We start from the raw sequence: 11,605 nt of genomic DNA, 5'->3' as shown, positions 1-11,605 counted from the left end.
GACACCCCCTGGCTGTGTGATCCTGGACAAGTCCCGTAACCCTGTTTGACTCAGTTTCCTCAATTGTAAGTGATCTGGAGAAGGAAATGGCAAACCACTCCAGTATCTTTGCCACGAAAGCCCCGATGGGGTCATGGAGTGGGCAGGATTGACCAACAATAAAAAAGGGCTGCCTTCCCCACCACTAAACTGAAACTTCTTAGTTTTGGCCTTCCATATTCTCCTAATTAAATACAATGACTTTTTCTTATTCCCCATCGATTTGGTGATATGTGATACTGCTGACCAAAGCTCTTTACATATATTCACTCCCAGGATTTTTCTAACTCCAGGATTCTACTGATCTTAGTTCTCCCTATTTGTCCTCTTCTTTTTATCCCCTTTTCTGGATCATCATTCATATCCTATCCCTTATAAATGGATGTACCTCAAAGCATCTTCTTGAGCCCCCTCTTTTTCCTTCTCCACATATTCTTCTTTGGAGATCTCATCGATTCATGGGGTCAGTTATCTCTCTCTCCAAAGATTCCTAAATATTCAGGCCTTAATTTTCCCCTGTGTACCTAGTCCTCCATAACCGATTGCCTGCTTGACATCTCCATCCAGCTATCCCCACAGACCCTTCTACCTCCTGCCTCTTTTATCCTTTTCTCCCTAAACTTACTCCCTTCCCTATATATATCCCATTTCTCTTGAGGGAACCATTATTTTTCAGGTCATAGAACTTTGGAACCCCCTCCCTCTCCTTCTATTCCCATATCCAGTTTCCAAGTTCTCTGGATTTTACCCCCACAACATTTCTCTCATCAGTTTTCTTCTCAACTCAACTGCCAGCATTGTAATTCAGATCCTTTTCACCTCTAACCTGAACTACAGCAATAACATTCTAATTAGTCCGTCATCACTTTCTCACTTCTCCAAACCTCCACACAACTGTCAATTTTTTGGACTTTTTTTCAGAATTTAAACACAAGGCACTTACATATATATGCAAGCAGAACACAAAAAGATTGTATTTGAAAACATTAGTTTTAAGGCTTTTTAAAAAGGCTAAGTCTAGCTAATTGTTATTAACCAATGATCACTTTTTAAAAAGTATAAATTTAACATATTTTTTTTTGCCAAGGCAATTGGGGTCAAGTGACTTGCCCAGGGTCACACAGCTAGGAAGAGTTAAATGTCTGAGATCACATTTGAACTCAAGTCCTCCTGATTTCAAGGTTGGTGCTCTATCCACTGTGCCACCTAGCTGTGCCACCAACATATAATTTTTCAAAATTTTCCTGCTTGTCTGTACTTGCTGATGAATTTTCTCCCATTCTCGTTTGTGCATTAAAAATACTTCAGGGGCATTTTCTTTTTTGCTGACATTATTGCCAATTATCTTCCCCCATTTCCCCATTTAAAAAGAGGGATGAGGAACCTTATAACAAAAAAGAACTCGTTTTGTTGTCTTTGGTCCAACATTCTGGCATTTCTGATAGGATCCTTTAATATATAGGAGGTTCCCAAAGGTGCTTGACACTACAGGGTCCTTGTCAGAGCCATTGTACCTCACCTCCCTTCACATAATTTTTATTATAGCCAAGCTGGTTTACTTATTGTTTTCCAAAACGCAGAATTTCATCTCTCATCTCCATGTTTTTACCCAGGTTGTCCCCAATACCTAGAATGTACTTCCTCCTCCCCTCAGTCTTTTAGAATACTGAGCCTCCTTCAAAATCCAGCTCCTGAGTGTTTTCTACCTCCTTTGGAAAGTTTTTCCAGTCTCCTAGTAGTTGTACTCTTTCCCCTCTCAAATTGTTATTTACTGTAAACAGTTTTCATTTACAAATTGCTCTCTCTTGCCCAGGAGAATGTAAACTCTTTGAAAGCAGGAATTCTTTTTAGTTTGTCTGGGAACCCTATCATTTGAGTATTTATTTTCTCACACCTTTTATACCTCCCCTTTATGTGTTGTAAACCTTTGACAAGGGCAAGTATCTCATCTTGTATCTATTATCTAATGCGTAGCACAATTCCTGGCACACAGTAATCACTCTATAAATGCTTTTTTCATTGATTCATGGGAATTATTCTAGAACCTCTGGGGTCCAGTTGGTGTCTCCCAGGGATATTATTATGGGATTCTTTATTTCCCAGTGGGCTTACAAATGTATTACTGTGAATGATTTAGGACTCTGCTGTCCCCCCAGTGGGTGCTATTATTATAGGGTATTGACCCCAGTTGGCAGTTTTGTGGCTTTTCTGGGTGATTGCTGGACTTCCAGCAGTATTATGATGGCATCTTTGGGACAAGATGGGGCTTCGTCCATTGCTTCCTGTGAGGTTTCTGGGGGGTTCACAGATGACTTACCATGGAATTGCTGAGTTCCTAGTGAGCACCTAGGGCTGCTTGGTTGGCATTCTGCACCCCCTACTATATATGTTTATCACTTTGGTGTTTGTAGGATCCTTTTGGTCTCACGTGGTTGTTGTATCATAGGGAAGACCATCAGCTGTGTTATTGTGGGGTCTCCTCATCCCAGTGGGGACTCGGGCATCTTAATCTGTTGTATTTCTGAGTCCCAGCTAGGCTATAGGAAGGGATCTGTGGTTCTCACAGTACTTAGGGTAAACTTCCTTAGGGATCATGGGTATATTAGTTTGTGTTCCCTGACCTCAACTGGCATCACAAAGTGTTATGGGATCTCTAGGCCTGTGGTGGACTTAGGCGGTAAAAATGGGTGATTGACAGGTCCCTTCCTGGGAGTTTTTTCAGGGTCTCTGAGCTTAATAAATGTTAACTATTTTTTTTCTTTTTTTTTTTTTTTATTTAATAGCCTTTTATTTACAGGATATATACATGGGTAACTTTACAGCATTAACAATTGCCAAACCTCTTGTTCCAATTTTTCACCTCTTACCCCCCACCCACCCCCTCCCCTAGATGGCAGGATGACCAGTAGATGTTAAATATATTAAAATATAACTTAGATACACAATAAGTATACATGACCAAAACATTATTTTGCTGTACAAAAAGAATCCGACTCTGAATTATTGTACAATTAGCTTGTGAAGGAAATCAAAAATGCATGTGTGCATAAATATAGGGATTGGGAATTTAATGTAATGGTTTTTAGTCATCTCCCAGAGTTATTTTTCTGGGCATAGCTAGTTCAGTTCATTACTGCTCCATTAGAAATGATTTGGTTGATCTCGTTGCTGAGGATGGCCTGATCCATCAGAACTGGTCATCATCTAGTATTGTTGTTGAAGTATATAATGATCTCCTGGTCCTGCTCATTTCACTCAGCATCAGTTCGTGTAAGTCTCTCCAGGCCTTTCTGAAATCATCCTGTTGGTCATTTCTTACAGAACAGTAATATTCCATAATTTTCATATACCACAATTTATTCAGCCATTCTCCAACTGATGGACATCTATTCAGTTTCCAGTTTCTAGCCACTACAAAAAGGGCTGCCACAAACATTCGTGCACATACAGGTCCCTTTCCCTTCTTTATAATCTCTTTGGGATATAATCCCAGTAGTAACACTGCTGGATCAAAGGGTATGCACAGTTTGATAACTTTTTGAGCATAGTTCCAAACTACTCTCCAAAATGGTTGGATTCGTTCACAACTCCACCAACAATGCATCAATGTCCCAGTTTTCCCGCATCCCCTCCAACAATCATCATTATTTTTTCCTGTCATCTTAGCCAATCTGACAGGTGTGTAGTGGTATCTTAGAGTTGTCTTAATTTGCATTTCTCTGATTAATAATGACTTGGAGCATCTTTTCATATGACTAGAAATAGTTTCAATTTCTTCATCTGAGAATTGTCTGTTCATATCCTTTGACCATTTTTCAATTGGAGAATGGCTTGATTTTTTATAAATTAGAGTTAATTCTCTATATATTTTGGAAATGAGGCCTTTATCAGAACCTTTGACTGTAAAAATATTTTCCCAGTTTATTGCTTCCCTTCTAATCTTGTCTGCATTAGTTTTGTTTGTACAAAAACTTTTCAGTTTGGTATAATCGAAATTTTCTATTTTGTGATCAGTAATGATCTCTAGTTCTGCTTTGGTCATAAAGACCTTCCCCTTCCACAGGTCTGAGAGGTAAACTATCCGATGTTCCTCTAATTTATTAATAATTTCATTCTTTATGCCTAGGTCATGAACCCATTTTGACCTTATCTTGGTGTACAGCGTTAAGTATGGATCAATGCCTAGTTTCTGCCATATTAGTTTCCAATTTTCCCAGCAATTTTTATCAAACAGTAAGTTCTTATCCCAAAAGCTGGGATCTTTGGGTTTGTCAAAGACTAGGTTGCTATATTTGTTGACTATTTTGTCCTTTGAACCTAATCTATTCCACTGATCAACTAATCTATTCCTTAGCCAATACCAAATAGTTTTGGTAACTGCTGCTCTATAATATAATTTTAGATCTGGTACAGCTAAGCCACCATCAATAAATGTTAACTATTAACTAATGAATATTACTGCTTCTTGCAGTCCCTCTGTCTCTCCCCTTACCCACATCCTTTAATTCCTGGACCATATGCTGGTCCCTTGTAAGGGATAAGCCTCTTCTGCTCTCATTTTAGCTCCCAGAGATTTACTCACACAATCACATCACTCTGGGCACCCCCATTCCCCCCTTCTGGCAATTTCCTCCCACCACGTCCCTGAACACTTCCTATCCAGGTTTTTAGCACCCCCTGTTGAGAGAAGATTGTTTATAGAAGGAGCCCCAGTTTCCAGCTCTCTAAATCCTCCATGTCACTTTCCCTCTGTCAACTGCTCCTTAAGATTTCCATCTCAAATGTTTGATTCTTTTAGAATTTTTGCCCTCTTAATGTACTCTCTCTGGATCTCTCCCAGAATCCTCGTTCGTTCCCTTTCCCTTGCTTATGTCTTGTAGTCACGCTAAGCCTCGCTCCTTCAGGGAAGCCAGCTCTAAAGAACCCAGGGGCTCTTGGGGCTGTTGTGTGAGCTGTTAAAGGGCAAGAATCCAAGCTCCCAAAGTGGAAAATGGAGGCCCCCCCCCCACGGTTACTGGGTGGTAGGAAGGGGCATAAAGGAATCAGGGGCTTGGGAGTTTGATTGGAGGACTGGGATTTGGAACTAGGGGATCAGATCAGCAGATCTTAATCTAGTTTGGTTCTAGAACAGAGATCTTAGAAGCCGAGAGGTCTGGGATACTTGCTTTCAGCCAGGAATCTCAGCATCTTTAATTTGCATCACATCTCACCATGGCCCTTCACTTCTCCTCCCCCAGCACTTTTATTTTCCTTCCCTTTGCCCAGCAACGGCTTATTTCCTGACTTGGCTCCCTAGGGACTCATCCCAGACGCTCCCTCTTTCCATCTCCATCGTGGGGGGCAGGGAGGGAAAGCATCTGGGGAGATTGGTTCACAAGTTTCCTTACTCCAGCCTCTGCCCCGCCCTCCTTATCCCAGCCCCTGCCAGCTCGGGAACGGAGGCATCCAGCCAGCTGTCTAGTGCCTGCTGATCCCCAAATCCTCGGGCAGCGTGCTGGGGGGGGTGCTACCGAGATAGGCATCTGGATTGGTGGCTAAATCCAATGAAGCCGGGTGATTTAAGGCCGGATTTCTGACCCTGCAGGACATGGCGTCTCTCAGAGTCGAGCCTGGGGCATCTGCCCCCTTGCCCCCTCCCCACTCCCATGTGAGTCCCTGGGGCTCTCCTCAGAGACCCAGGCTCCCGTCCCCTCCCCACCCTCCTTCAGACGGCTGCCCAGGTGTCCAGACCCCCACCTCATCCCCCTCCGCTGCCCCAGCGGCCGAGGCATCCATCCCACCCCACGTTTCCCTCTTCCTGGGGACCCAGGTGTCTGCTCTTCTGTGGGCAGATTGTGGGAAGCGGGCATTTCTCAGGGATGCGCGCCCTTCCTCCCACCTGCTTGTCCCAGCTGCCCCTGGACCCCTTTGGCCCTCGTGGGAACGCGCGGCTGGGACCCTCATTGAACCGTCAGGACAAGCTGCTCGGTTCCCAGCCTCCTGGTCCCCGGCCCCTCCCACTTCTCTTGTGTCTCCCGGGTGACCGCAGAGGGAAGTGTGGGGACCGGACTGTCTGGGGCTCGCGGTGGAGGGGTTGGGGGGCGGGCGGCTTAGTCCTGTGGAGGACTGAGAAGGGGCCCCAGAGGGGCCTGGGGGACGGGATTCCTGGCTTCCGATTACAAAAAAAGGCCCGGCAGGGTTTAGTAGTGAGAGCCTGGTCCTGTAGTCCCCGTGATTAGACTGGCAGCTCCGGGGAGGATGGCTCCGGGGAGACGCCCCCCCCATCGCCGAGCCTCAGTTTCCCCCCAAACCGCTGACCCTGATCTGACCTTGCTCTCAAGGTAAAAATAGCCCCGCATCCCAGCGGTCCCCTGCTCAGCTGGGTCCCCGAGGCGGCGACATTTATATCTCCTTTTCCACTTGGGGAGCCCTGGAGACTCGGCTTCCGAGCCCCAGGGCCCTGCCTGAGCGAGTTTGTTCCACTAACTGAACGAACTCCTTCCCCGGGGCCCGGGCGAGCGGCCACGCGCCAACCCGAGAGCCGGGCGTTCGGTGCCCTAAACCCAGTCCGGCGTGGGGACCCTCACCTCTGTCCCCTGGCCGCGGCTCCGCTTCCCCTCCCTCCCGACAGGTGGCTCCCCCTCCCCCCTCCCCCTCTCCCTCCCCAAACTCTCCCCCCTCAGCCCCCACTCTTAATTTTCGTCTGGAGGAGCGTTTTCTGAATGAGGAGGGGGCGTGCCCGGCTGGGGGCGGGGCCGAGGAGGGCTGCCTAAGTGTGGAGCCAGGCCCAGCCCCCGGGGACTTACCGAGCGGCAGGCAAGCGGAGAGCCTGCGGGAGGAAGCCCGAGAGCCGAGCTTGCAGGCGCTTGAGCCCGCGGGGTCACGGAGCCCGCCTTGGGGGCCAAGGGGGGCAGAGCAGGCTTCTGGCTGGGCCAGAGTGAGCAGAAGCGCGGGCGGCCGCGCACTCGGGGGGGCTGCGATTAGCTCAGAAAGTTTGAGGACTTGAGGGGGGCTCGAGAACACGAAGATGCTTCCGCTGCGCGCCCTTCTCTTCTTCCTCCTCGGCTGCAGTGCAGGTACGGGACAGGACGGAACGGGATAGGAGGAGGGCAAACGCTCTTGGGAGCCCGGAGGAGGGACAGTGCCTCAGTTTCCCCGTATGTTCTTTCCCCTCTGGTGGGGTGGGAGAGACCCTCAGAGCAAGGCTCCGGGAGGGAAGGACAGAAACGAGCCTCCTTGTCGCCTCAGGCTGCCAGGATTCCAGGATAAAAGGGAGGCGCCGAGTCCGGGCGCTTAGTCCTGGTGGGCTGGAATTCTGTCACCCTCCGGAGAAGCTCGTCAGAGAGACTGGGGACAAAGGAAGCTGCTGGCGGGAGGATCCCAGACCCCGGGAGTCTCGCTGTGCTCCCACCCCTACCTACGGGGGCGGTCTGGGCGCTCCCAAGCCTCGCAGGGCTTCTCAGCTTCCCTGAGCTCTGACTCCTCTCTCCCCCCTCGCCAGGCCACGCTCCCCACTTCATACAGCAACCAGAGGACCTAGAGGTTGTCCTGGGGGAGGAGGCCATCCTCCCCTGCGCGCTCAGCGGCTACCACGGCTTGGTTCAGTGGACAAAGGATGGATTAGCCCTAGGGGGTGAACGGGATCTGCCTGGTGAGGACCACCTCGGGAGCCACTTTAGGGGCCGGGAGCGATTTTAGGGGCCCGGAACATCCCTGGGAGGGAGATTAAGGAAGCTGGGCTGGGATTTGCACATATGAACCCTGCCCCTTTTATTCTTTGCCTTCCCCAGGGTGGTCCCGGTACTGGATAGCAGGAGACAGGGCCAGTGGCCACCATGATCTGCACATTGGGCCAGTTGAACTTGGGGATGAAGCCTCCCTGGTCCAGGCTCCCAGGCTGCCCTCCCTTCGGGAGGTTTCGGCTCCGTTCTTGAATCAACCCCCAGCGGGGAATGGGCTTTGGGGCCCCCAAATATCAGCCCCGCCCCCATTTGTAGTTTGGCCCTGGGGACTGGGGTTCCCCACCTATAGTTTGGGGGTCTAAGTTTCTTTCCCTTTCCCCCATTCCCGTCTTGTGGGCCGGGCTGGGGCTGTTGAGGGTGGAGGTTCCTTTCTTCGCCCATTCCCCCCAGGCACCCGGTGGGGGCCCCCCGTGCTCGGTTGTGGGGTTCCGAAACCTCCTCCGGACCCAGGATCTCCCCCCCCCCAGGTTGGTTTGGGATGGTGTTTGGAGGGGCCTCTTGAAAGTAGCTTAATCTGGAGCGTTCTTGCTTACAGCAAGGGAGGACAGAGGATGGAAAATAATTACCTATAGAGACCTTTGCAAAAGTTTGGAGGGTCCGGGAGGGGAAGGGAGCCAGGCAGGGGGAAAAAGGGACCAGGGGCCAACTAAAATAAACTTTCCCATCCCCAGAGGGGGTCGGAAGTCAACACCCCAACCTTTCCCCTCCCCTCCAACCTTGGGCTGGCAGGGAATTGGGGAGAAAGGGCCTCTTTCACCCCCCTGCCCGGGGGAATGGTGCCTCCCTCCAGGGGGAGTAGCCCTGCCCGGGGAGCGGAAATCCCTCCCGCCTAGTTAATAGGGGGCTGGACTTTGGGGTTCCCAAGGAACCTGGATGAGAAGAGAGCTGATTGGGGAAAAGGATGCTGGGTACTTCTTTACTCTGACTTCAGTCCCTTCCCATCTCCTAGATCCCCCGGTGGTGACTCTGTCTGCTGAGCCCCAGACAGTGCCTGAGGGTGGGAAGGTCACTTTTCTGTGCAGAGCAACAGCCCATCCCCCAGTCACTGGCTACAGGTGAGCCCCTGCAGATGCTCCCGGCCCCCAGTGAGGGGGCTGTCCCAGGACCCATCCCCCCTTCCCTCCATGTTTGAGACTCTCCAGTATTGATCCTTCCTCTCCCCCAGGTGGGCAAAAGGGGGATCTGTGCTTCCTGGAGCTCGGGGGCCTCTATTGGAGGTGAAAGCTGATGCTTCATTCCTGACTGAAGCTGTGTCCTGCGAGGTGACCAACGCCGTGGGCAGCACCAACCGGAGCACAGCACTGGATGTGCAGTGTGAGTGGGGGGTGGAGGGGGACACGAGACCCCTAAAGAAGCTGGGGATTCACTGGGCAGGGTTCCCGCAGGCCCGGGGAAGTGTGAGGGCCATGGTCCCCTGGCTGATAGGATTGGGGGACTTCCGATGCCTTGAAATCTGCAGGAGGAGGATAGTCCCAGTGCCTGGGAGGGGGAGATTGGGAGATCTGGCTGCCTGAGTCCCACTGAGAGCCTGTCTTTAACCTTCAGTCGGCCCCCTCCTCCTCTCTCCACCTGAGCCCGTGGCAGTGGATGTGGGGGAAGATGCCTCTTTCACCTGCACCTGGAAGGGGAACCCGCCCCCCAGAGTGACCTGGACCCGTCACGGGGGAACGAAGGTAATGGCCTGGGGCCTGGGGGGAGGGGCTCGTTGAGCTCTTTCCCCCCCTGCCCCGTCCCCTAATGGCTCTCCCCATGCCTCCCCAGGTCCTGGGCTCGGGGCCCACGTTGCGCCTGGCGGCTGTGGGGCCCGGGGATGCAGGAAATTACGAGTGTCGCGCGGAGCCAGGCCCCTCAGGCGTGGGGGGCGGCCTGGGGGAGGCAACGCTGACGGTGCACGGTGAGCCGAGGTTGGGGGGCAGGACGGAAGGGAGGGGGTAGGCCAGGAGGGGGGGCGCGCCGTCTCTGATTGGCTCTTGTACCCTCCCTCCCAGGCCCCCCCGCAGTGACTGCCCTGCACTCGCCCCCGGCTGCCCTGGGAGCCCCGGCCCGGCTCGAGTGTTTGGTGCTGGGCTCTCCCGCGCCCGACGCCGTGGTAAGGGTTTCCCCTCTGACGGGAAGAACCTTGGGCGCCCCCCCCCCCAGCTCCGACCCCCTCCCCAGCCTCTCTCCGTCTTCTCGGCCAGGTCTGGTCCTGGGGCGAGGGCGCCCTGGCCTCGGGGGCGCGAGGCCGCTTCCTGGTGGAGACCTTCCCGGCCCCGGGGGCCCCGCGCGGTGGCCGCCGGGGCTTGGTCTCGGTGCTGCACATCTCGGGGACGCGGGAACCGGACTTCCTCCGGGACTTCAACTGCAGCGCTCGCAACCGCCTGGGCGAGGCCGGGGCCCGGGCCGGCCTGACCCGCAGTGGTGAGCTCGGAGAGGGTCCCCAAGCCCCCGGGGCCCCCCCGCCCGCAGCCCCGGGGACTCCCCGACCACTCCCCGGGACGCGGGAACCCTGAAGCCCCGGCCCCCCCCAGCCTCGGCCAGGCCCCTGGCTGCCCCCCCCCCGTCCCCAAACTCCCCCTGACTGTTGGCCTCTGTGTCCCCTCGCAGACCCGCTGGCCCTGGGGCGCATCGCGGCCGGAGGGGCTGCGGCGGCCGCCGCCGTGCTGCTGCTGCTGCTGATGGCGGGGGGCGCCCGCTGCTGCTGGCGCCGAGGCCGAGGTCAGTGTCGCCGCCGCCCCCTCGCCCGCCCCGGCCTCCGCCTGCCCCGCAGGCCCCCTCGTTCCCGGGCTGCCGCCCTCGAACCCCGCCTTCTCCCCCCCAGGCCCCGGAGCCGGGACCTCCAAGCGGGACATTCTGGTGCAGGTGGCCGACAGCGACGGCTCCAGCCCTCGGGCGCCCGAGGAGGAGGAGGAGGAGGAAGGGAGCCGCCGGGAAGCCCGGGTAGGGAGGGGCGGCGCGGGCGGTGGCTCCCGGGGGCTGGCGGGGCCCCTCCCCGGACACCCGCTGACAGCTCCGACCCCCCCCCCCAGGTCCCCAGCAGCGAGTCCGCCGCCACTTCCCTCCCCCAGCAGAGCGACCTCGCGGGCGACGAGGAGGCGGGGCCTGAGTGCAAGGTGGGCGGGGCGGGGGCGGGGCCTGGGGCCCGTGGGCTCTGTGTGTGACTTCTGCCCTCCTCCTCCCCCTGGGTCCCCTCAGCCACCTCCCGGCTTCCTTTTTCCATGTCTGTCTGTCTTCGGCTCGGCCCGTCATCCAGTCCCTGGGTCTCCTCTGTCCCGGCACAGCCCCTGTGCCCTCCTAGCTCCGGGCTTCCCCTTCCCGTGCGCGAAGGTTTTCCTGCCCCCCCCCAGTTTCCAGCCCCAGCCAGAAGCTTCTCCGCCTTAGTTGGGGGACCTCCTGGTGCGTCCCCTGTCTGTGGGTCCCCCCGGGTTTCTCCCCCTGGTCTGTCAGCCGCCACCCAGTCTCCCTGCTCTCTGCGAGACTTCCTGCCTCCCCCAAAGGTGTCGGGGGGCTCTGGTGGTGGGCTCGGGCCTTGCCCACGAGTGCCCCCCTCACATGGGAGCTCTGTCCTTGTGCCTCCCCCCGCCGGCCCGTGATCTCTGGCTCCCCATCTTCAACCCTCACCTCTTATTTTTCCCTTTTTAAATCATCTCCCCCAGGATCCCACTAATGGCTACTACAAGGTGCGAGGGGCGAGTGTGAGCCAGGACCCCGGCGCCGCCCTGTTCTCCTCTCCGGCATCTCCCGCCTTCTCGGGCAGCCCTTCGGGCTTCTATGACCCGACGCCTCCCCTGGCCTTATTCCCCCCAGACCTGGGCGGGCTCTACAGGCCTCGGGAGGGCTACCTCCCCACCCCATGCGGCTGCGCT

General features: G+C 54.5%; 2 protein-coding genes across 2 annotated transcripts; both read left to right on the top strand.

Annotated features, from left to right (window-relative positions):
- Window positions 1-6,694: 6,694 nt before the first annotated feature.
- On the top strand, window positions 6,695-8,273 carry LOC116422644 (kin of IRRE-like protein 2). The gene is made up of 4 exons (XM_031961587.1): window positions 6,695-7,094; window positions 7,520-7,669; window positions 7,809-7,939; window positions 8,151-8,273. Exons 1-4 carry the CDS (start codon window positions 7,046-7,048, stop codon window positions 8,271-8,273), a joined length of 453 nt encoding a protein of 150 aa, XP_031817447.1. The 5' UTR covers window positions 6,695-7,045.
- Window positions 8,274-8,627: 354 nt separating this feature from the next.
- Window positions 8,628-11,605, top strand: LOC100929220 (kirre like nephrin family adhesion molecule 2). The gene is made up of 9 exons (XM_031963791.1): window positions 8,628-8,815; window positions 8,926-9,074; window positions 9,306-9,433; window positions 9,522-9,654; window positions 9,749-9,849; window positions 9,941-10,160; window positions 10,347-10,457; window positions 10,769-10,852; window positions 11,396-11,605. Exons 1-8 carry the CDS (start codon window positions 8,634-8,636, stop codon window positions 10,843-10,845), a joined length of 1,101 nt encoding a protein of 366 aa, XP_031819651.1. The 5' UTR covers window positions 8,628-8,633; the 3' UTR covers window positions 10,846-10,852; window positions 11,396-11,605.

This window comes from Sarcophilus harrisii, chromosome 3 (genome assembly GCF_902635505.1).
Source record: "Sarcophilus harrisii chromosome 3, mSarHar1.11, whole genome shotgun sequence".
Taxonomy (NCBI): domain Eukaryota; kingdom Metazoa; phylum Chordata; class Mammalia; order Dasyuromorphia; family Dasyuridae; genus Sarcophilus; species Sarcophilus harrisii.
The sequence above is the reverse complement of the archived record's forward strand: the minus strand, read 5'-3'. Positions and strand labels throughout refer to the sequence as shown.